At 42.6% G+C, this 26,509-nt stretch overlaps 1 protein-coding gene across 1 annotated transcript in view; it reads left to right on the plus strand.

The window, feature by feature from the left end:
* Nucleotides 1-5,096: 5,096 nt before the first annotated feature.
* LOC139569804 (tyrosine-protein phosphatase non-receptor type 13-like) overlaps nt 5,097-26,509 on the plus strand; it is a 160,744-nt gene continuing 139,331 nt past the window's right edge. The window contains 11 exon segments of the mRNA XM_071391162.1: nt 5,097-5,280; nt 6,513-6,588; nt 7,206-7,359; nt 22,847-22,918; nt 23,203-23,377; nt 23,484-23,619; nt 23,745-23,883; nt 24,498-24,650; nt 25,426-25,611; nt 25,742-25,904; nt 26,011-26,266. Coding sequence (XP_071247263.1) covers nt 5,097-5,280; nt 6,513-6,588; nt 7,206-7,359; nt 22,847-22,918; nt 23,203-23,377; nt 23,484-23,619; nt 23,745-23,883; nt 24,498-24,650; nt 25,426-25,611; nt 25,742-25,904; nt 26,011-26,266 — 1,694 coding nt within the window.

Below are 26,509 nucleotides of genomic sequence, written 5' to 3' on the forward strand. Positions count from 1 at the left end.
GTACCCGGAAATTGCATCTCCTGTGTAACGAGTGCGCTGAGAGTTGGGAAGCAAGTACAGGGAGTGAGTGTTTTAATATATAAACAAAACAATAAACACGAAACACAAACAACGCACTGACATGAAACAGAGTCAATAACCCTTGAGGAAAGAACCAAGGGGAGTGATAGATATAGGGAAGATAATCAAGGAGGTGATGGAGTCCAGGTGAGTGTCATGAGGCGCTGGTGTGCTGGACGATGGTGACAGGTGTGCGGGATAATCAGCAGCCTGATGACCTAGAGGCCGGAAAGGGAGTATACGTGACATCCTGATATATTACTAAAAACAAATGGTTTAAAAATAACCTAACAATCAACCCTATAGGGACACTGTAAGTGTGGGCTATGTATTGTCTCAGTTTGGGTACCATACTAAATGGATAATACAGATTTGATTATATTCCCAATAAGAGTTTTTGATTCTTCTATTTAGCCTATTATTAGTTTATTTCAACAACTACAAAAAATGTTGTTCGGGCCCTCCAAATACACACACACAATATGTCTACTTACATCATTCATTAAAACAAGTTGTTTTAAAACAGTCAAACTACCCAGTCTCTACCCTTTAGCTCAGTGCGAATGTTGCCTGTAATCCATGGCTTCTGGTTGGTGTATGTACATACAGTCACTGTGGGGACGACGTCCTTGATGCACTTATTGATAAAGCCAGTGACTGATGTGGTGTACTCCTCAATGCCATCGGAAGAATCCCGGAACATGTTCCAGTCTGTGATAGCAAAACAGTCCTGTAGTTTAGCATCTGCTTCGTCTGACCACTTTTTTATAGACTGAGTCACTGGTGCTTCCTGCTATAATGTTTGCTTGTAAGCAGGAATCAGGAGGATAGAGTTGTGGTCAGATTTACCAAATGGAGGCCGATTGAGAGCTTTGTACGCATCTCTGTGTGTGGAGTACAGGTGATCTAGAATTGTTTTCGCTCTGGTTGCACATTTAACATGTTGATAGAAATTTGGCAGAACTGATTTAAGTTTCCCTGCATTAAAGTCTCCGGCCACTAGGAGCGCCGCCTCTGGGTGAGTGGTTTCCTGTTTGCTTATTTCCTTATACAGCTGACTGAGTGTGTTCTTAGTGCCAGCATCCGTCTGTGGTGGTAAATAAACAGCCACGAAAAGTATAGCTGAAAACTCTCTAAGCAAGTAGTGTGGCCTGCAATTTATCACAATATACTCTACTTCAGGCGAGCAATATCTGGAGACTTCCTTAGATTTCGTGCACCAGCTGTTGTTTACAAATATGCACAGACCGCCCCCCCTCGTCTAAGATAGTGTGCTGTTCTATCTTGCCGGTGCAGCGTATATCCCGCTAGCTGAATATCCAATATCCACCCATTTTGAAATCTGACAAAGTGGCTGGATTAACAAGAAGTTAAGCTTTTAAACAATGTATGACACTTGTATTTTCATGAGTGTTTAATATTACAATTTTTGTCTTTTGAATTTTTGTATTTTGTATTTTTAACCTCCCAAAGAAGTTTTAACATTTCTGGATTTTTTTTTTCAGATCATGAAACATGGGACAAACACTTTACATGTTGCATTCATATTTTTGTTCAGTGTAGTTTAGAGCAATGATGCCCGTACACCTCCGTCTTGTCGTTTTGTTTGAACAATATCAGTCAGTTAACATGACCTTTATGAATTATGAAGTCTTTATGTACTTGTTTTGATTACATACACTTTCAAAATTCACATAAGGTTATCTCATTGAACAAAACGTATAAGATCTCCTAAGCCTGTGTTTACCACAGACCTCGGCATTTATACAAAAAACCCTACAAAACCCCCATTCATTTCCTCATAGGCTTTGGCCAACGGAGTAAGTGCCTATTAAAAGCCATTAGGTTACTAGTGCTACAGCTACTACTGACTTGCAGCTTTGATGGAACAGGTCTTGTATTTTCTAGCGCTGGTTCTGGAGGTCAGAGGAATTAAGTAAATGGTGACTGTGAACACAGATCTTCCCTGCTCGGTATTGGCGGTTGCGCCTCTGACCTGATGCCTGTCAAACTGCGCGTGTGTAATCCAATTGACTTCTTAGTGCCAGGGCGGGCTAATAATAGTGGCAATTTACAGGAAGAAACAAAACGTTTTGAAACACCATAACATTTCAAGGATCTGGTTATGGAAGAAATGGATTCGGCTGTTTTGTGTTGAGGCACTGGCATGGAGTACAGTTTGGTTACAGTCTTGTGTTGCTTGATGGACTGTAGCTCCTAGTTACAGAGAGGACAACAAAACTACATGCAATGATCACGAGGATTATATTGGAGCAGTGTTGACGACGCTAAGGATATTACTGAAGGTTCGAGTTCTTCACATATCGATTGTGACCAGGTAAAATGAAACCCGCATGAACAGAATGTTCTTCTTTCTATCTTTTTAAACCGGGAAGTGTAATTTAGTCTATCACCTGCCAATAAAATTTGATAATTGGATAGTTAGGGGCTGTTCTGTATCCTGTTGTAAACCCACTGTATCACTTTTTGTTGTTGATACAAGTAGGCCTAAACATTATAGACCATATAGTATATTGCCATATCCATGTTGGCTTCATGCCAAACAAAATACAAAAAGGTAGGCTTAAAGTTTGAGGGCTTATATAGGCTACTCAACAACTGCATACTTACTTCCAGTCTTTGCCTTTGTAGGTCGTCCTTTGGTAGATACTCAGCCTAAAGTGTAGAAAGTATGCACGAAAGTACATTTCTGTTTGAGTCTGACAGTGATTTGTAAACACATCATGGGCAAACTCTCTCCAACATATATATATACACACACACACACACACACACACAGTTCCCAGACTCACTCTCTATATTAGATATCCCTCTCAATGTCTGACACAAATATTTAAAATATAATTCAAAGTATGTCTTTGTTATTCACATGACAAGAGGTACAGTTAGTGTCAGACTACGACAGTACATTGAAGTTCACATGGCAGCTACTGCTTCACGTCATTGGTTGTCATGATATGCGGGATTGTTGGCATGTGGCACATTTAAAGGGATACATCACCAAGCCTACTGTAAATGACTGGAAGCCACTGATTATCTGATTGTGTTGTGGTGCAGATTCAAAGAAACACTGGAGAGGTCTATTTGTGTTAAGTTTTTGTTTTGGCAACATCCCTCCCTGCAGACCATTTTTGAACAGACACTTATCAGACAAGCTCAGAAATTATTTCAGACCCCTTCCATGTACTTCACTCCGAGTATCAGCTTCTCCCCTCAGGTAGACGCTATAGGGTCCCAATATGTGTGTATGCTGAACATGCATAAGCACTCCTTTAGTCCCATGTCTATCAAATACCTAAACAGCGTAGTTGAGCTGTGTTAATACACCACTGGCATAATGTGTAAAGGCAGTGTGCAATATGCATTATGTATGTGGTTGTACGAGACATGTACAATATGTATGACATGGGTAATGTATGTATTATGTTGAGTGTGTAATGTACAGTGGTTATTTTGGATACAGTAAGTAGTACTGTATACAAAGTAGTCCTATCCTATTCTCTAATCTACTATTCTATGACATGTGCTACTATTCTACAAAGTTTATAGGGGAGCCTTCCCCTTCCTGGCTGATAGGGTTCTTACTTCCTGATTAGGGATTTTCCGATTTATCTTTAAGGATTTTCTAGAAATGAGTGGCCTGCTGCACCTGAGAGGTTGCTGTCCACTGCCTTGTGGTGCTGAACTTCAGAATTCTGATTATCCCGCTGTTCGCTTCAGTGGTGTCTGCTATTTGTTTGCTTGTTTACTTTAGCACCCTCAGAATTCTACACATGTGACAAAGTTGCCACAAATGTCTCAAACGGCCAACATGGGTGTAAGCGATGGACTGGGGCGTCACTCTGGAAAATTATGTTGCAGGGATGTTACTACTTGAACCATAATCACCAGTGGGAACCCTCTTCTTGAAATATCCTGTAGTTTTCAATCCATAGTACATATTATTAAAAAGAAATGTCTCCTATCAGTAGATGCAATCACATTGCAGATTGCAGTTAGAAGCCTACATTTCCATGGAGTGTGTCTGCCCCAAGTCCCACCATTCACCCTTGTACCACACAACCTGGGCCTAAAGTGACAGTGGCAGGGGTTTTGGAATTGTTTTTAAAAGTGGTAGGAATTTACAGTATATCTGATCCAGAGCTTGTAATGGATTACAACAAGAAAATGGGCAGGGTTGACCATCTTGACCAACTGAGGAGCTATTACAATGTTTGACACACAGACAGAAAATGGTGGAAGAGAGGGTGTGTGGTGTGGATGCAGTGCAGAGAGTGGGAAATGTGTAGAAACTGCCACTATATTATCTTCCCAATGTGATTTGACTTCTATTTGCTGATTCTTCAAATTGCTGAGTCTACCTTTAATCACATCTAATAGTTTGGATTAGGTTGTTGTATGTCACGTGTAAACATAAAAAGGTCATTTTTAACTTTTAGCGTTACTGACAACACAAAGACATAGACCACCTCTATTGTTCCTGCGGTAAGACTTTGGTAAAAAAGGATTAAGAGTTTAACCTTGGGGCACAGCAAGGATTAGGACCTGCAGTGATAACTAGTAATCTATGGATACAGAGTAGACGCACGCACACAAACACACACTTACAGACTCGAAGATGGAGTAGTTACCCAGGTCAAACGGACAGGCAGCCATACTTACCCCTATTTCTGGAACTTTGTGCAAGAAGCAATAAAGAAAATAAACTCTAAACTCTTTGATCGCGGACCATACTATTTTGGCATCTATGGACTGACTGTCTTTAACTCCACAAACAAAGACATAGACAACTAACGAAGCTGGGTAAGATTTGTGTTTATGCACTGAAAAAACAACAACACTGTGCTATGGAAAGTCTATGGTATTTATGGAACGTGGAACCTTGGTTTGAACCTTTAAACCAGGTAAAGCCATTAGTCACCTGGTTGTTTACCTGGGTTGTATTCACAAAGCACTCAACGGAAGAAAACTTCTTTCCATTTCCTGCTGCAAAACATATTCTTATGTTTGCTACGATGTCCGCTAATGAATACGCCCCTGGTTTTACCGGTTGTTTTACCTGGTATTTCACCTGTTATCTACCAGGTATTTTACCTGGTGTTTTACCAGGTAAGCATGATCGGTATCCTGACTACAGTGAGGGCTGTGCGGCTGGAGCAGGGAGCAGACAGTACTCTAACAACTCTGACACCAAGTCAGGTCAAATGCATGGGTTAGAATGCTTTGGTAGGAACACATGATAGAAAGTGTTTTGAATAGGAGAATTAGTGTTCTTATTGGACAATTGTTTTCTCTCATTTAGTGACTCCTGAAAAAAATTACTGATGTATAGTCCATTCGGAAATGACTTTTTCCACATTTTGTTACTTTACAGCCTTATTCTAAAATTGATTAAATGATTTACACACAATACCCCATAATGACAAAGCGACAACAGGTTTTTCGACCTTTTTGCAAAAAAATAAAAAATAAGAAACAGAAATACCTTCTTTACATAAGTATTCAGACTCTTTGCTATGAGACTAGAAATTGAGCTTGGTACATCCTGTTTTCATTGATCATCCTTGAGATTTTTCTACAACTTGATTGGATCCACCTGTGATAGATTCAATGTATTGGACATGATTTGGAAAGGCACACACCTGTCTATATAAGGTCCCAATGCAGAGCTTGAGAGGATCTGCAGAGAAGAATGGGAGGAACTCCCCAAATACAGGTGTGCCAAGCTTGTAGAGTCATATCGAAGAAGAATTGAGGTTGTAATCGCTGCCAAAGGTGCTTCAACAAAGTACTAAGTAAAGGGTCTGAATACTTATGTAAATGTGACATTCACGATTTTCATTTGTAATAAATTTGCAAACATTTCTAAAAAACAGTTTTTGCTTGGTCGTTATGGTGTATTGTGTGTAGATTGATGAGGAACAAAATCTATTTACTCCATTTTAGAATAAGGCTGTAACGTAACAAAATGTGGAAAAAGTCAAGGGGTCTGAATACTTTATGATGCACTGTACATCGTGTGAATTCATTTTGGATGTGCAAGGGGGTAGCTAGACAGAGCTCAGTGTTTTTAAAACTGTATATTTGTTATTACTGTACAATAAATTAGATTTCTGTTTCATCTGTTTTTTGAAGAATGTTGTAGATGGTCTAGATTAGGCACTCCTAATGGTTAATTTGCTCAGTACAGTTACTGAGATAATATTGCAGTGGACCATGGAAGCTGCTGAAATGCGTCCAAAGGGAAACCTTCCTTTTTTTTAGTAAATGAGTGATATGTGTATACTTTTTATTGCAATTGGTTCAACAGTATAATGTATGATATATGTTTAGAATATTTAAGTGTCTTTGAACGAAACAAATGTTTGTATTAGGCCTATCTTTTCCTTAAGTATGTGTTTTATCAGTGTCATTTGGTGTTTGTGTTACAGAGAGTTTACTTCACAAACCCTGGAGACAGAAACCCAGAAGTTCTCCCACCCCTGCATACCCACCTAACATAGACAGGTATACATGCCTAACAAAGCAGATAAACAAACACACACACACATTTGCACACACACATTTGCACACACACACACACACACACACACACACACACACACACACACACACACACACACACACACACACACACACACACACACACACACACACACACACACACACACACACACACACACACACACACACACACACACACATACACACACACACATACCTGTGGGACTGACCTGTGTGTGACCTCAGGCAGTTAACAACAAGTAAGACTCTGGGGAAAGACGCATTCCCACATCCATTACTGTGTCCTATACAATAATGGACATAAATAAATAATTTTATGTTAATTACAATCAACTTGATAATGAGCAACTAATGTTGTGAAAGTATTGGAAAATGTGGACAAGTGTTTCAATTTTTTGAGATTGAGGCGTACGGTTGAAGCACTTTTTCTGAACTTTCTATATCTGCCTCTCGCTACCTGTCGTGTCTGTCGCTCATCTCCCCTTTCCCCTTCTGAATGTTCTCCTTGTTTATCTCTCTCGCTCTCTCTCTCCCTGTCTTTTAATCTCTCTTTCTGACTCTCTTCTCTCTCTGACTTTCTTTCTCCACTGTCCCTCCAGACTGCCACGAGGTCTCAGACACATGGAAAGTAGCAGTAGCTGGCTGTATCAGAGCCCCTACATTGGCGCCCCCTCAAAGGATGCACCCCAACCCCACAGCCCCTCCATCACTTTCAGTGACCCCTCAGCCAGCCTCACCGAGAGGAAAGCCAAGGTAAATCTGTCTGTCTGTCCGTCACTCCATCCGTCTGTCCATACATCCGTCCGTCTATGATCTATCTATGCCACGGTTCCTCAACTGGCGGCCAGCAGGCTGAATTTGACCCATGGGGGATTTTATTTGGCCCCCCAGGTTTATTTATTTGACATAAAACAGCAAATCAGCTCCAAGTGATCTTCATTTTGGAAATCTGTTCCAAAGTATTCCCAATCATAACAAAGAGATATGATAGTATACATACAGTACCAGTCAAAAGTTTGGACACAACTACTCATTCAAGGGTTTTTCTTTATTTTGACTATTTTCTACATTGTAGAATGTAAAGATATCAAAACTATTAAATAACACATATAGTAACCAAAAAGTGTTAAACAAATCAAAATATATTTCATATTTTAGATTCTTCAAAGTAGCCAACTTTTGCCTTGATGACAGCTTTTCACACACTGGGCATTCTTTCAACCAGCTTCACCTGGAATGTTTTTCCAACAGTCTTGAAGGAGTTCTCACATATGCTGATGTCGTGTCTTGGACTATCATTAATGTGAAGACTGTTATATTATCAAATCAATTCTCTATGTGTAATTATTATGTGATTAACTAATCATGTAAGCATTAATTAACTAGGAAGTCGGGGCACCACGGAAAAATGTTGTTTAAAGAGTTACTATTTCCCGAATTTAACTCTCTTCAGATATTTTCTTATCTTATCAATAACAGTCACTTATTAATGTATTATTTCCTCATCAGTCATATTCTGAATGTTGCAAACTCTTGGATATCTAGCATAAATGATGAATCAGCGATATACCAATTGGCTTAATTATTTATTAACTAACTAACTAAATAATCACACAGAAGTACATAAACACACACAGGCTAGGTTATACAGGTTATACATTGCTCCTCAGTCGCAGTTGCTAATATATTCATATTATTAGTAGTATTGGATAGAAAACACTCTGAAGTTTCTAAAACTGTTTGAATGATGTCTGTGAGTATAACAGAATTCATATGGCAGGCAAAAACCTGAGAAGATATCCAAACAGGAAGTGGGAAATCTGACGTTGGTCGATTTTCAACCAAGCCCCTATTGAATACACAGTGGGATATGGATCTGTTTGCACTTCCTACGGCTTCCACTAGATGTCAACAGTCTGAAGAACCTTGTCTGATGCCTCTACTGTGAAGTGGGGCCGAAGGAGACAGGAATTAGTCAGGTCTGCCATGAGGTGACCATGCTCTGACCATGCGCGTTCACATGAGAGGGAGCTCTGTTCCATCGCACATCTAAAGTCAATGGTATTCTCCGGTTGGAACGTTATTCAAGATTTATGTTAAAAACATTCTAAAGATTGATTCAATACATCGTTTGCATGTTTCTACTGACTGTTACGGAACTTTTTGACATTTCGTCTGCTTTTAGTGAGCGCGCTTCCTGACTTCGGATTTGTTTACCAAACACGCTAACAAAAATAGATATTTGGACATAAATGATGGACATTACCGAACAAAACGAACATTTCTTGTGGAAGTGGGAGTCCTGGGAGTGCATTCCGACGAAGATCAGCAAAGGTAAGTGTAGATTTATAATACTATTTATGAGTTTTGTTGACTGCACAATTTGGCGGGTAACTGTATGGCTTCCTTTTGTGGCTGAACGCTGTTCTCAGATTATGGAATATTGTGCTTTTGTCGTAAAGCTTTTTGAAATCTGACACAGCGGTTGCATTAAGAACAACTGTATCTTTAATTCTATGTAAAACGCATCTTTCATCAAAGTTTATGATGAGTATTTATGTTATTTGACGTGGCTCTCTGCAATTTCTCTGGATATTTTGGAGGCATTTCTGAACATGGTGCCAATGTAAACTGAGGTTTTTTGATATAAATATGAACTTTATCGAACAAAACATATATGTATTGTGTAACATGAAGTCCTATGAGTGTCATCTGATGAAGATCATCAAAGGTTAGTGATTCATTTTATTTCTAGTTCTGCTTTTTGTGACTCCTGTCTATGGCTGGAAAAACGTCTGTGTTTTTCTGTGATTTTGCGGTGACCTAACATAATCATTTGTGGTGCTTTCGCTGAAAAGCCTATTTGAAATCGGACACTATGGTGGGATTAACAAGAAGATTACCTTTAAAATGGTATAAGATACATATATGTTTGAGGATTTTTATTTAATTTTACCCCCTTTTCTCCCCAATTTCGTGGTATCCAATTGTTAGTAATTACTATCTTGTCTCATCGCTACAACTCCCGTACGGGCTCGGGAGAGACGAAGGTCGAAAGCCATGCGTCCTCCGAAACACAACCCAACCAAGCCGCACTGCTTCTTAACACAACGCGCCTCCAACCTGGAAGCCAGCCGCACCAATGTGTCGGAGGAAACACCGTGCACCTGGCTCCCTTGGTTAGCGCGCACTGCGCCCGGCCCGCCACAGGAATCGCTGGTGCGCAATGAGAAATGGATATCCCTACCGGCCAAACCCTCCCTAACCCGGACGACGCTAGGCCAATTGTGCGTCGCCCCACAGACCTCCCGGTTGCGGCCGGCTGCAACAGAGCCTGGGCGCGAACCCAGAGTCTCTGGTGGCGCAGCTAGCGCTGCGATGCAGTGCCCTAGACCACTGCGCCACCCGGGAGGCCATGTTTGAGGAATTTTAATTATGAGATTTCTGTTGTTTAAATTTGGCGCCCTGCACTTTCACTGGCTGTTGTCATATCATCCCGTTAACGGGATTGCAGCCATAAGAAGTTTTAGCAAACTATAGTTAGCACATCTATTTTGTGCATAACACAAGTATTTTTTCCAACAATTGTTTACAGACAGATTATTTCACTCATAATTCACTCTATCAAAATTCCAGTGGGTCAGAAGTTTACATACACTAAGTTGACTGTGCCTTTAAACAGCTTGGAAAATTCCAGAAATTGATGGCATGGCTTTAGAAGCTTCTGATATGCTAATTGACATCATTTGAGTCAATTGGAGGTGTACCTGTGGATGTATTTCAAGGCCTACCTTCAAACTCAGTGCCTCTTCGCTTGACATCATGGGAAAATCAAAAGAAATCAGCCAAGACATCAGAAAATAAATTGTAGACCTCCACAAGTCTGGTTCATCCTTGGGAGCAATTTCTAAATGCCTGAAGGTACCACGTTCACCTGTACAAACAATAGTAGCCAAGTATAAACACCATAGGAGGATGCAGCCGTCAGACTGCTCAGGAAGCAGATGCATTCTGTCTCCTAGAGATGAACGTACTTTGGTGCGAAAAGTGCAAATCAATCCCAGAACAACAGCAAAGGACCTTGTGAAGATGCTGGAGGAAACAGGTACAAAGTATCTATATCCACAGTAAAACGAGTCCTAAATCGACATAACCTGAAAGGTCGCTCAGCAAGGAAGAATCCACTGCTCCAAAACCGCCATAAAAAAGCGAGACTACGGTTTGCAACTAACTGTATATGGGGACAAAGCAACTAACTGTATATGGGGAAATTATGTAACAAAACAAGATTCATAAAATGGGGTGATGACGTTGTGTAAGGGTAAGAGTGTATAAAAACCAAGCACTAAGAATGAAGATTCAGTTCTTCCATGGAACTGCTCGGCTTCTGTTACTTTTGTAATAAAAGTCTAATTGAATTTACGAACTCCGGTATCTGGGAAGTATTTGATTAAACATTTTCCACAACATTAGCGGGTTTTCTGTTGTGCAGTAAGCACACATGATGTGATTTGGCCACCAATGGACTGGGTGAAGTAAAAGGCCAGCAACACCATATTATTCAGAGCCCAATGAAATGACACCGCATATACATATCTAGCCTGCATAACACGTTATAGACTTATTTGTCGATCTGTAATGCTAGCTAGCTGTGCAGCCTGTTTGCAATGGGCAGCAAGCTAGCTAGATATGTCTAGCTAGTAGTGCTGAAGAGACATTATTCAAGTTGAAGTTGAATATTAGTAGTGGTGAAGGATCTGTTATCCAGCCAGCTCAAACTTAACTTCAGGACTTCAGTCAGTCTGCTGGTGAAGGATCTGTTATCCAGCCAGCTCAAACTTAACTTCAGGACTTCAGTCAGTCTGCTGTCTGCAGATCATACAAGCCAACATAAAATATCAATAGCATCTACCCGACCTCTTAGCTGAATGGTTATTGACACGTTTCTACTATAACGTGTGGGACGTTTATTTTGAACATTTCAGAAATTTCGTGACCTGGAAGCACTTTTTTAGTGTTGCTGATGAGTCGCTGATCAAGTGAGGAGTTCACAAATCAAAGGTCCCACTTGTACTGCCACTGGACAGCGAAAAACAGGTAAGTTAACCTTTATTGTCATTTAAATGAGCTTGTAGTAGTTGTTAAGTGCTGAGTTACATTGCATACAATTTTGGTGACTTCACAGCAATTGCTATCTAGCCAACATTTTGCTAGCTAGAAGGCTCAACTAAATGCAAATCCCCCTAGATACAGCCATGTCTTAGTCATGCCATGAGATCTGTACATGAAAGAAGAATATAATAATACGAATTGAATCGAGTTCCCATTTAGAGTTTCTGGCGCAGCACAGAGTTTCCCTTATCCAGATGGTGTGACAAAGGAATTTCCTAACAGACCTGCTAACTTACTTTGTTGTTACTTTTAAGGTTTGAACCAACATGCAGTGCCTCCAGCAGGAAGAAAGGCTAGAACCATTTGTCTGCCAGCACAGGGACAAGCTACACTATTCACAGCCCTGTGTAATGTTCAATGTAATTTTATTGCCAGACTTTTTGAAACTATTTGTATTGTTTTAACAATGTACAAATAAATAGAAATGTATGGTTTAAACATGTCTTTAATGTTTATTTGCTTTAGCTGTTAGTGATAATTCCCTAAGTGTTAATACATTTGTGTTTACATCATTAAGCCTTTATGTATGGGTTATGAATGCCCAAAGGTGTCTGACTTTATAGTAAGTAAAGCGTCATATGATAAGTACATTGTTAAAGATATTATATTGTATATTGTAATTGTATTATTTTGGTAACTACATGCCCCAGTGAACAAGCACCAAACCAGCGTGCGTGAGTGCAGAATTTGGATGGTGAGCCGTGCATTGCATGACGTGCAATTTTGTGCTGTTCCTATCAGAATAAATCTCCATGACTGGTGCTACACGTTGGAGTTCGTGTCGAGGATTGATTGTACACAACGCAAGAAGAGTACTGTTACAGTGGTGCCGTGACCGTTCTTCTGGATCGGATCATCCTTCGCTGGATTTCCATCTCAGAACTTCGCCGTGGTTGCCGTTGAAGAATCAGATAAGACGTTGCTGGGGCAGTTTATGGCGATATCGCATTTCGCCACAAGAGGGCGCCACCAACGTTTTATTATCGAAATTGATGATTTCTCTGGCTGAGACACATCACAGATAAACGATATAACTTTTGTGTTACTTGTTTATTTGCAATTCTAATGTATATCTGATATAAGTAGGGTGAGTTTTACCAGTGTACTAGATATAGGTTAGATTTTGACGTGAGGTTAAAGAAAGAAATATATATATGCATTTTTTTGCTATTTACATTTTTATTAGTGTGTTGATTTCCCATTGAAAATGGAAGGTGTTGGGAGAGGTAGGGGTTTCCTGTCATTTAATCTGTCACCATCTGTTGGTAGGGGTTCAGGCAAAATTCCAGTTGCTTCTACACCTATGCCTAAACTGGAGGGTTTTGGGAGTTTTGATGATAGTGTACCCATGGAAACGCCCAAGGATGTGTATGACAGAGTTTTGCCAAATACAGGGAGTGGGGAGGTCTCCATGGATTTCATAGCAGACATAGTACAGCAGATTGGTCATTCCATTGGGGAGAACATTGCCTCCTGTTTGGAGTCAAAGGCAATTGTTGGACATGTTGGGGACAATGTTATGGGGAATGCATGCAGCTCTAGGGGTTTGGATGTGTCAGGCCTGAACCTGGTATTGAAGTCTGATATCAGGGAACCGGTGTACTTTCGGGGGGATGGCTCTGAAAAGTGCACAGTGCATGAGTGGGAGGATATGGTCATGGTTTACATGCGTAAGAGGGGCGTATCTGTGATGGACCAAGCTGTTGAGGTTATGGGTAGGCTTATGGGAAGGGCCCGCGATGTTGTTAAAGTGGGCATACGCAGCAATCCCTCCGTTGATTTATCTAAAGGCCCGAGTCCCATCTTTGACATACTGAAACAACATTTTAGTGACACTGCTTTTTCAAGCATGCCCCTCGCTGACTTTTATGCCACATTACCTCTGACTGATGAACAACCATTTGAATATTGGCTCAGACTGAACAGGGCTATGGAGGTTGCTGAAGATTGTCTAAAGAGACAGAAAAAAAGAGTTGAAGACCCATCTCGTGAGCTCACAGTCATGTTCATCAGACATTGCCCTAACGCTGAACTGTCCCTTTAAGTGCAAGCCATTACAGCAATGGTCTGCTGCAGATGTTCATGAGAGGTTGGATGAATACAGGAGGGAGCAGAGGTATTCTCACTTATCTAAGGTGACCCCAGCCATCACAACAATGAAGCAGGAAGTTGGTGATGTCTTGCCAATCACCATGTCTGCTGTGAGGCCCCACATGGAAGTACCCAATACGTTGCCTTACCCAGCCCAGACAATTCAGGGCTCAGCTGAGCCGATGGAACGTATCCTTGCAATGCTGGAGCGTGTGCTGGAGCAGAGGCCACAACAGTCTGACCATAAGTTCCAGAAAGGGAATAGGAGCAAAGTGAAGTCTAATGGGCCATGTAACGTGTGCGGGGATGCTGGACATGATACTTACTTTCACTGCAGGGCCAATCACCTCTGCTTTCTTTGTCATGTAGCTGGCCACGCACGCTCTCAGTGCCCCAAGGCCCTAGCTCTGAGCACAGCTGGTGGAGTCCCTACAGTAACCACTGCTCAGCTCCCGGGAAAACTAGTAGGCCTGCATGTAGAAGGGGAGAGTGTTGGGCCTTTTGTAGAGTCCCCATCTGTGAGAGCTGTTGATTTGTAGTCTGTCTATAAAAGTGTTTGTGACGAAATGGAGACTGAGAAGAGTATCATAATGCAGAACACACAGAGACTTTCCCCATATGATGATTTCTTCTATGCCACGGTGTTAATAGGAGGAGGAGTAGAAGTGAGAGCTATGCTTGACAGTGGATCCATGGCTTGTACCTTGAGCTCTAGGGTCTTACCTGAACTGTTGCATGCAGGAGTGTTGAAAAGTCCATCATTGAGTCCGACAGAGGTAGTCTTGGTTGGTTGTGGTGGGTTGAAGACGAGGCCTTTGGGAGTATGTGAGCTGGAGATGGAGGTGTACGGATGTAGAGTTGCCGTGCCTACACTGGTGGTTGAAGGCCAGAGTGATGACCTCATCTCGGGCAGCAATCTCCTAAAGCACTTGATTCGCCATCTTGATTCGCCATCGGATGGAGATCTCTGGAAGGGGGTTTATACTCCTGTGTGTGACGGGGGTGAGGAGAGCAAGCTAATCGATATGATGGCTAATGTGGAGAGATGGAGAGACAGTGAAGTACCTGACAAAGTTGGAACTGTGAGACTAAAAGGGGCTGTGACTCTAGAGCCTATGCAGGAGCACTTAGTCTGGGGCAGACTACGAAACACTCAGAATCTATCAGCGGGCAGTGCTGTTCTCATTTAACCCAGCAGTTCAAGGTCAACACCAAGGTCAATACTGGTAGGGAGGACAGTAGCTCTATTGCGGGGGGATGGGTGGCTCCCTGTTAGAGTGATAAACCCTTCTCAGAAGACAGTGACATTGAGACGAAATGCCACTCTAGCCGATGTCTTTCCTTGCATGGCTCTAGAGGACTTTGACTGTTCTTGTGTGAATGATGATTCATCAGCAGCTTTACAGCAGCAAGTGCAGAGAACGGCTGATATACTCACTGACTGCCAAGATGACTTGACACTGACTGATGACGGTTCCAGCCAACTTCACGATACTGACGGACCTGACAGTTCAAGCGATCCTGAGGTCTTACGTGACTTAGGTTTGACTGATATTGATGTCGACTCCTGTCAAGCGTCTCCTGCTGGTAAGAAGAAACTCATCCAGCTCATAGCTGAGTACCAGTCTATTTTTTCCAGGCACAAGTTGGATTGTGGAAAAGCTTCCGGATGTCTTCACCGCATTCAACTGAGTGATGAGAAACCCTTTCGGATGCCCTACCGACGCCTTTCACCAAATCATTATGAGAAGCTCAAACAAGCATTGAATGAGATGGAAGTACTGAGACTCTGTACTGATTTTCGTTTGCTCAATGCTCGCACCATCAAAGACGCCCACCCACTCCCTCACCAGGCTGACGCGCTGGCTGCTTTAGGTGGAAATGCCTTTTTCTCGACAGTGGACCTTACCTCTGGCTACTACAATGTGGAAGTGCATGAGGATGACCGGAGATTCACAGCTTTTACGTCGCCATTTGGATTGTACGAATACAATCGTATGCCACAGGGGTTATGTAATAGTCCTGCAACCTTTATGAGGATGATGCTAAACATCTTTGGGGATCAGAACTTTCTTAGCCTGCTGTGTTACCTTGACGATGTCTTGGTCTATGCGCCCACTGAAGATCTGGCTATACAGCGCCTGGAAATGGTTTTTGACCGTCTCAAGGCTCACAACCTGAAGTTGGCGCCAAAAAAGTGTAACTTTCTGCAGAGGTCTGTGAAGTTTCTGAGGCATATCATTAGTGCGGATGGTGTAGCTACAGACCCTGAGAAGGTGAAGGCCATTACAGGAGTAACAGAAGCTGATCTGATGGAAGATGGCACTGACATTCCATCTCAGAAGAAATTGAGGTCATTCCTTGGGATGGTGGTGTATTATCAACAGTTCATTGAAGGTTGCTCGACCATTGCAAAGCCTCTCTTTGGATTGACTACTGGACACAAGGCTCCACGCTGGAAAAAGAAGCGACGCTCACCTGTCAGGAAGTTGACGGCTGCCGACTGGACAACAGAATGCAGACAGGCCTTATTCCAGCTAAAGCAAGCCTTACTGGACCAGGTTTTGTTGGCCCACCCCAACTTCGAAAAACCCTTTCTACTCTCGGTGGATGCGTCCAGCAATGGCTTAGGTGCTGTGCTGTCCCAGGTGCAGGAACAGGGAGCTACAGCGAGACCTATAGCCTTCGCGAGCAAGTCCCTCAGTTATGCGCAGTCGAGGTATCCTGCGCACAGGCTCGAGTTCTTTGCCATGAAATGGGCTATCTGTGACAAGTTCCACCACTGGCTACGGGGACAGCAGTTCACGGTATGGACGGATAATAATCCCTTGACATATATTCTGACCAAAGCAAAGCTTGATGCTTGTGAACAGAGATGGGTCGCCAAGCTGGCACCGTACGAGTTTGACATCAAGTACATCCCTGGAAAAATAAATGTCGTTGCAGATGCTTTGAGCAGAGAGCCCTTCGTACGACCCAGTGCACTCCATCGCCTGACAAGGGTCCCGTACGAGACCTTACTAGCTGAAGCCGACGCTGTGCGCACAGACAGAGTGCAAGATGTGTTTCGCTGGTCCAGCCACCCCTTTGACAAAGCCTCTGACTCCAACGAAGTGGTCATTAGCTGTCAGGCTACTGTTGACCCCCCATCTGGTGCTTTATCAAGACATGAAGTTGCAGCTGTTCTTCATTCACACAGGTGCTGGGGGGGTGAAGTGGGCTCACATGCACTGCTGTTGCCACAGCTTCCACAATGTAAGCTGTTATGCCATCAGAACAGACCGATGTCGATGTTCTGCCACACGACCTACTGATGAGTAAGCAGCGTGATGACAACGTGATCAGCAGAGTGATCTTCTTTGTGGAGAGGGGGAGAAGACCATCCCGGAGAGAGCTTGCCCATGAGAGTGTTGAGGTTTTGTGTCTTCACAGAAGTTGGGACAAGTTGACCATGAAGATGGGTGTACTGTATCGTGTTTCAAAGAATGTGGTTACAAAGAGGAAAACGTATTTGTATGTGGTTCCAGCCTCCATGAAAGCAATGGTGTTGAAGGGTGTCCATGATGAAGCTGGTCACCAGGGCCAACAGAGAACAGTCTACCTGACAAGACAGAGGTTCTTCTGGCATGGCCTGGAGAGGGAGGTAAAAGCATATGTGAAGTGCTGCAGGAGATGCGTCGTGAGCAAGACTCCTGATCCGGAAGCAAGAGCTCCTCTTGAGAGCATAATAACAACTGAGCCTCTTGAACTAGTGTGCATAGACTTCTGGTCTGCAGAAGATTCTTCAAACAAGTCCTTGGATGTGCTCGTTGTTACTGACCACTTTACCAAATTGGCTCATGCCTTCTTGTGTCCGAACCAGTCTGCTAAGTCAGTAGCTCATCAGTTGTGGAACAACTATTTCTGTGTCTACGGGATGCCTCGCCGTATACACTCAGACCAGGGAGCCAACTTTGAGAGCGCTTTAACAGCTGAACTGTTGAGTGTTGCAGGTGTTCAGAAGTCTCACACCACGCCGTACCATCCGATGGGGAACGGGTCCTGCGAAAGGATGAATAGGACGTTGGGAAACATGATCCAGGCCCTGCCAACGAGAGCAAAGCACAGATGGCCTCAGGCGCTGAAGTCCCTCACGTTTGCGTACAATTGTACAATCCACGAGACCATAGGCTTTGCCCCTTTCCTGCTAATGTTTGGGAGGACGCCAAGACTGCCTGTTGACATAGTCTTTGGCTCTGTCATAGAGAACCCAGAAGTTGTTGACTATGACCAGTTTGTTAAATCTTTGAGGAGAGATCTAAAAGAAGCCATGAATGCAGCACAGGCATCTGCAGCGAAGCAGTTGAAGAGGCATGCTGACCTTTATGACAGAAGAGTCAGAGGAGCACCAGTGGAGATTGGGGATCGAGTGTTGCTGGCTAACAAGGAGGAGCGGGGAAAGCGAAAGCTCGCTGACCGTTGGGAGGATACTGTCTACCTTGTCACTGGATTGAATGCTGACAGTCACACTTTTAAGATTCAGAACAGCTCCACTGGACGGGAGAAGACGGTACATCACAACCTGATAATGCCAGTCAACTTTCTTCCTCTTCCCCATGCTGCCATTGATAAGGGAACAGACATGTCTGGATTAACAGAGTCTGAGGGCATGAATGACAGCCTTGTGGTCTCAGCTGCCATGGACACTGCAGTGGATGATGATGCTGAGTACAGAACAAGAGTGTGGGTGTCAGAATTGCCTTCTGAAGGAACAGGTGACACAAGCCTGGAGGGTGATGTGCGATCCTTGGATGCTCAGGATATTCCACCTTTGGATTCTGTGGAAGATATACTGCAGCTGGAAGGTCTGCCTCGATCAGAGAGTCTTCAAGAATCTGACCGAGACCGTAACAGTGTAGTGAGTGAGCTAATTGACCAGTCTACTTACGATATCCGTACTGACCTACCAAACTCGGACCATTCCTTACCTGATCAGTTACAGACGGACTGTGTTGACAGACCCACTATTGCAACAGTACACAACACTGTTACCCCTTATGCAGTTGAAGGTACTCAGGGTCGTATTAGGTCAAGGGCAGGAAGACTATTTAAACCAGTGTCAAGACTGATTGAGATTATGAATCAGCAGACAGTTAGCTCTTGAAGGTTAAATGTGTGAATAGAGGGTCAATGGTATTGACATCTTTTATTTGTTTTGCTTTTACATCATTGTGACCATGATTAGAGGTTGCAAGATGGTAATGTGACGGATATGATCAACTCTCTTATGGTAGTTTATTTTATTACTTGGATGTTTTAAAGTCACTGAGTGTACTTAACATGTAACAGGCATGTTTACCTATGAGGGCTAAGGGGATTGATCAACTGCTTTTCACTCTAATTCTCAAGGAGAATAGTCTAATGACTGGAATATTTAGTGACTGATTTAAAGCAGGGTCTGCATCCTTGATATACACAGCTTTACCTTTTAGTTTCTCTATTAGGTAGTATAAAAATATATCTATTTTTTTTCTCTGGATTATTCTGTACATATGTTGAGTGTCTCTGTATCTGGTATGTTTGCACAGTGCCGTTTTGTATTTTTATTATTTTTCTTTGCAAGTGGAATTCAGTAGGGGGGAGTGTAACAGGGTTATATTGGTGATTCCCCTTGCCACTTTATTGTTAAGCCAATGGGTTTTTGGTTTTAGTTTTGTCTTGACTTCACCTACTCAACATGGCATCTTATTGGCTGGTTTGCGTAGCTTGCTTACGAGGGAGGATGTTTCAGTTAGAATCATCCCAGTGAACAAGCACCAAAACCAGCGGTAAGTTGTTGGTTGCAAAGCACTGTACGTCAAAAGTGATTTTTATACTCCCAAGTGATGATTTAAATGTACAATTTATATCAACCGGTTTGTAAATGTTATTCGAACATCACACATAAGATGCAGTGTTTTTTTGGAGAATATTGGTTGTGCATTTTGTTGTAAAGAATTCCCGCCAGTACTAGCTAGCAACTTACTGTGTCTGGTGGGGGGGGTTCATATATTTTGTACAGTGCGTGAGTGCAGAGTTTGGATGGTGAGCCGTGCATTGCATGATGTGCAATTTTGTGCTGTTCCTATCAGGTACATTGTTAAAGATATTATATTGTATATTGTAATTGTATTATTTTGGTAACTACATGCCCCAGTGAACAAGCACCAAACCAGCGTGCGTGAGTGCAGAGTTTGGATGGTGAGCCGTGCATTGCATGACGTGCAATTTTGTGCTGTTCCTATCAGAATAAATCTCCATGACTGGTGCTACACATTGGAGTTCGTGTCGAGGATTGATTGTACACAACGCAAGAAGAGTACTGTTACACTTGCTCAGGAATGGCAGCAGGCAGGTGTGAGTGCATCTGCACATACAGTGAGGCAAATACTTTTGGAGGATGGCCTGGTGTCAAGAAGGGCAGCAAAGAAGCCACTTCTCTCCAGGAAAAACATCAGGGACAGGCTGATATTCTGCAAAAGGTACAGGGATTGGATTGCTGAGGACTGGGGTAAAGTAATTTTCTCTGATGAATCCCCTTTCCGATTGTTTGGGGCATCTGGAAAAAAGCTTGTCCGGTGAGCGCTACCATCAGTCCTGTGTCATGTCAACAGTAAAGCATCCTGAGGCCATTCATGTGTGGGGTTGCTTCTCAGCCAAGGGAGTGGGCTCACTCTCAATTTTGCCTAAGAACACAGCCATGAATAAAGAATGGTACCAACACATCCTCCGAGAGCAACTTCTCCCAACCATCCAGGAACAGTTTGGTGACGAACAATGCCTTTTCCAGCATTATGGAGCACCTTGCCATAAGGCAAAAGTGATAACTAAGTGGCTCGGGGAACAAAACATCGATATTTTGGGTCCATGGCCAGGAAACTCCCCAGACCTTAATCTCATTGAGAATTTATGATCAATCCTCAAGAGGCGGGTGGGAAAACAAAAACCCACAAATTCTCCAAGCATTGATTATGCAAGAATGGGCTGCCATCAGTCAGGATGTGGCCCAGAAGTTAATTGACAGCATGCCAGGGCAGATTGCAGAGGTCTTGAAAAAGAAGGGTCAACACTGCAAATATTGACTCTTTGCATCAACTTCATATAATTGTCAATAAAAGCCTTTGACACTTATGAAATGCTTGTAATTATACTTCAGTATTCCATAGTAACTTTGTGAAAATTAATATTTGTGTCATTCTCAAAAATTTGGGCCACGACTGTATATGCTTTCACATCAATGCCTCAAGAATGTTGTCCAGAATACAATTACCCCAACATCTATCCTTTTATATGATGCATTAACCAGTAAAGCAACTAACCCAACCCATTTATGGCGGTTAAGGTAGCTCCCAGACGCAAACCCTCTGCATGTCTACAGTGGAATCTAGTATTTCTCTCTCTTTAGCTCCACTTCCTCTGTCATGGCATCTTCAAGCTCACCCATTATGCAGTTGGATCTCTCTTCACATGAGAATTGTGAACCCACCGACGAGAGACATGACGATCATTACCGCCCTACATGCTGCAAGGAGTACTGTGTCTGGACCAGACCAACGCTGTCCCAACACCCCCACCTGATGTATCTTTATGTACACTCAATCTCCAGAATTCAGCCCGTGCTCTCGGTTATCTCCTGTGTCTCACTTCAAACTAAGTATTACAGGACACTACATGAAGTGTCAATAAATAGGTTATTAACATTCTGCTTATTTATAAAGTTCTCTCATGATCCACAGGGTACTGTAGGGTGTGAGAGGTATTTGTGATAGAACACATACCACAGTCAAAAAGTCATAATTATTGTTAACCCTGCCCATTTCCACAAGTTATCTTTTTTATATTTATTTTTAAACCTAACTAATGAAGTCCAAGTTTGATGGGTTGGTCCACCAGACCTTCCGCACATTTGGGCAGAAGTATCTAGGAATGAGATTAGGTGTAATGTGACTAGGATGTTATCACTTTAGAGCGTATGCCATCCTTCAGCACGTCACCCTTTATAAAGCACATGTTTATATCATATTTGACATACCGTGTTAAGTCACTTTAGACATTGGTGATTATGTCACACAGTTATGCCACATTTATGAACCCTTTATAAAGCATGACATACGCGTATAGATGCTTTGTAACACATTTATGCAGCGCTTACGAAGGCATTATGAAGGCTTCATGAAGCCTTTATAAGCTGAATGTGATTTAAAGAGGGACCCAAATATTATATCTGTTTGGGCTTTTTGTGGACAATTTGCAGTCTACAATTTATTTGTAATTATGTTCCGGCCCCCTGACCTGAGAACAAATCAGCCCGCTGCTGAATCTAGTTGATGATCCCTGATCTATGGCACCCTGTGATGTGGGTTGATGTTCTTCTGAGACCCCGTCGAGTTATCTGCTGAGCTCTGGAGGTGATAATACACAAATAATATGCAACAGAATGCATGACTCTGAGTCATACATTCTATAGATTCCATACTTCTTATTATTCTCATAGTTTTTCCTCTGACGCATACAGCTCCTTCACAGTTTAAGATATAATCCCAGTCTCATACACTAAAGCAAATATGATAATTAGATTGATTTGTATGTTACTCAATGAACGTTCATTGAAAATAATTTGTCTTTAAAAACTAGGATGTGTACGCACAGCGGAGTGTGTATGGGGATGAAACGAAGATACAGTAAGCTGGGTGTAGTCAGCGTAGCCTGTGATGTCACTGCCCCAGTTAGATTGAGGTAGCTGTCACCTCCGACCCAGTTCTGGTTTATCAGTCTTGACTTCAGACTGCAGTGCTGCTGGAGCATGGTGACGGTCATAGCCAGGACTGATGCATCCTGTGTGTGTGAAGGTGTGTGTGTGTGTATTGTGGTGTATGAATTGTTTCCACGTGTAGTGATGTTAGCATGATGTGATTGTGTATCTGCACTGCTGTGTTTACATCGTGTTGTGTCTTTTCAGGCTCTGGGTCCTGAGTTTATCAGGATGGCTGACGAACCCCATGTATGTTTGGAGCTTCCCGGATCCATAGTGGTAAAAACATCAACTTTTGTTTCTAGAATTGTTCTGGAAGATTTATGTTTTTGGGTTTTGAGTGTATTTTTTGTTGACTAAAGATTGATTATCCTCTCTCTCTCTCTCTCTCTCTCTCTCTCTCTCTCTCTCTCTCTCTCTCTCTCTCTCTCTCTCTCTCTCTCTCTCTCTCTCTCTCTCTCTCTCTCTCTCTCTCTCTCTCTCTCTCTCTCTCTCTCTCTCTCTCTCTCTCTCTCTCTCTCTCCTTCTCTCCCCCTCCACCTAATCCATCTTCTTCCCCCCAGTCTAAGAAGGGTAGGTCTAGTTCGTACCAGAGAGAGGTTAGTGTGGTGTTGCCCAGTGGTCAGTCTGTATTGGTCAGATGTGACAAAAAGTCCAGAGGCAGAGACGTGTTCGACATGGTGGTGGCTCACGCTAACCTGGTAGAGCACTTCTACTTCGGACTGGCCTTCATCGATGGTAAGAAACTGACAACAACCCATCTTATGTCTCTCATAAACATATACTGTAGTTGATTTATTGATTTATAGTCATACTACGTATCCTATGTCATTCTTTCTTTTAGATGATGAATATTTTTTCCTGGACCACGAGATTAAAATCTCAAAAGTTGCTCCTGACAGTTGGAAAAAAGTAGTGTCGACTTCTTTTCTTGTTTTTCTACGGGTCAAGTTTTTCGTTGACGACATCTCTTTCATATTGTGAGTCTGATCATTATTTTATATCTTTCATTTTACTGAAAAGTATCTAGTTTTGGTATCATGAACTGTTAGTGAAATGCAGTTATTAGTTGTCTCTTTAAAGAACTGCACATTGGGTGTTCCAGACACAGGGTGACGCGTCACCAATACTACTTGCAGCTGCGGAAGGATATCCTAGAAGACAGGTTGTACTGCAACGAAGAGACGTGCATGTTCCTGGCGGCTCTTGCTCTTCAGGCAGAGTTTGGGGACTACATGTCTGAGGTAAACTGAGTGAACCACTGTCTCAGAAACAGAATTTTCCTTCAGTGTTTTTCTTTTCTTTAATGATCTACATTTTTTATTTATTTAACTAGGCAAGTCAGTTAAGAACAAATTCTTATTTACAATGACAGCCTAGGAACAATGGGTTAACTGCCTTGTTCAGGGGCAGAACAACAGATTTGTACCTTGTCAGCTCGGGGATTCAATCTAGCAACCTTTCGGTTACTGGCCCATCGCTCTAACCACTAGGCTACCTGCCACCCCATAATGGATTAGGTTCTCCATAAAATCCTGAGAGATTGTATGGCTCTTAATCATTTTTCCAGCCAAAGCAGTATGTTTATGAGGAAGTAGTATCTCATATCTACCTGTTATATCTGTCCAGTACAACATCAATGGCAATATATTGACAGACCTGGGTAATGTTCAGTATGGCACACAGTACCAAAACATTTTGAAACAGAAAAAGAATTAAGTCAAGGTAGTCCTTCCCTGTTGCAGTTAGTTTTATTGAGTTTGGTACCTATTGAATGCAATCCTGTTATATCTGTATGGTAAAGACTACTACATTAGTGGCAGTATATGTCATTGACAGGCCTGTTATCTCTGTTCAGTTGTATGGTAGGAACTACTACCAGCCGGAGCAATATGTGTCTAAGAGAATGCTGGAGAAGATGGCTCTGCCCACTCTAAAGGAGAAGTTGTCACGGTTCCACGCTAACAATGCCCAGATGCTGCCCGATGAGGCTGAGACCGAGTTCCTAAAAGTAAGAAAATTGAACAGTGGTTGAACACTGTATTAAATGTATTATTATTTGCAGAAATCAAAGTTTTGGAAATGAATCCCCAGTTCAGATACATAAGATGAGACAAGACGGTTTCCTGCAGTTTTAGAACAAAGTTTTCTTGATCTGAACGGCCTAGTTTTAAAACGGCTCATGTCTGCTGCTGGAGTCAACATGTCAAATCTTTAGCTAAAGTCTTGCGACGAGACGGATCTGTTTAGCCAGTCAGAGAACAATGAGCTGATGTTCTGTTTTAACTACGCAGTTAGTTAGCTAGCCTAGCTTGCTGATACTTCTCTGACAAAATACCAATGTGTGGTCTGTTTCTGGTGCATGTGTTTCATGATACTCGTTTGATACAACAACTTGCTACAACAAGTGGCCACTTGTTTCAAAATTTCATCACGTCATTGTAAAGAGGCACCATTAAAGTGGAAATGGTCTCAACTCCACGTCTCGTTTGTTTGATCTGAATGCCCGGTCTTCAGTCAGTTTTACAACACAACATTCTAAAACTGGGTAGTTTTGTCTCGTCTTATTTCGGCTGATGTATCTCAACTGGGCTTAAAGATACAGTAAAACAAAGCTTCTATTATTGCAAATCATAATCAATTTAGTGCTTGCCCTTTCAATTTTCTTTAATCTATTTTGGTTCCCAGGACCCTTTTTACATGTCTACACAAGAAAATTTTGAATTGAGCATGTTCTCCTCTACTGAGATCAACCTTGCAACACACTTGTTCTATCTACTCTCTAGATCGCTCAGCAGCTTCCAGAGTATGGGATGATGTTCCATCGGGTAGGCCGGGAGAAGAAGCCGGTGGTGGGGGAGCTGGTGCTGGGAGTCTGTGCCACTGGAATCATTGTCTATGAGCTGAAGAACCACCTCCGTACCGTCACACGACGATTCCTCTGGAGGGAGACCGATACCATCTCTGCCAATGTGAGTACTACTGGAATAATAGTGTTGTATTCTATACTGTGCTTTCAGAAGTGTGTTTGACATTAACAGCTCCAATGCTCTTGATTTAAAAGACAAGCCCCTGACGATTGTCTCTCCCCCCCTTCCCCAGCGTTGTAAACTGACAATAGAGTGTGGTGGTCCCAGCAGTAAGAAGCACAGTTTTGTGACAGAGAGTTCTAAGATTGCTCAGTACCTCCTTAGTCTCTGCTCCGCGCAGCACAAGTTCCACAGTGAAATGACCTCCAGGCAACTCAACTACAGCATCGCTCAAGGTACAGGACTCTTAAAGCACAAAGTCAGGCAGGAAGGCACGCATGCACACACACACAAACACACACACATTTGTGTATTCATTATGATTATTTGTTGTACTTACAGATGAGAACATTGAGAAGTACCAGTCTATCTGTCGAACACGTGACTCCCATATGAAGCGTCTTTCATGTTCCGAGGTCGTCCTGAACAGTGTAGAGATACCGGCCAACCTCAGCCAACGCGAGTCGCTAAGTAAGTTGTGTGATGACATCACAGCGAAGGTGGAGGCATGTCTACGGCAACAGAGTGAGATGAGGGAAATCAACAGAGATCTACCCGAGCCATGCCCACTGTCAGAGGTGAAGGAACAGGCCTGGAGGTAACATTACATAACACTACATACACTACATGCAGGTAACTGCCAAAATAAAGGAAACACCAACATAAAGTTTCTGTATAGGGCGTTGGGCCACCCAGAGCTGCCAGAACAGCTTCAATGCCCCTTGGCATAGAACAGCTTCAATGCCCCTTGGCATAGAACAGCTTCAATGCCCCGTTTCATATCTATGAAACGACATGAAATGTAGAAAGGCGCTGGAGGGGATGGCTGATGTTTTACGTG

The sequence above is a fragment of the Salvelinus alpinus genome, chromosome 3, assembly GCF_045679555.1.
Source record: "Salvelinus alpinus chromosome 3, SLU_Salpinus.1, whole genome shotgun sequence".
Taxonomy (NCBI): Eukaryota; Metazoa; Chordata; class Actinopteri; order Salmoniformes; family Salmonidae; genus Salvelinus; species Salvelinus alpinus.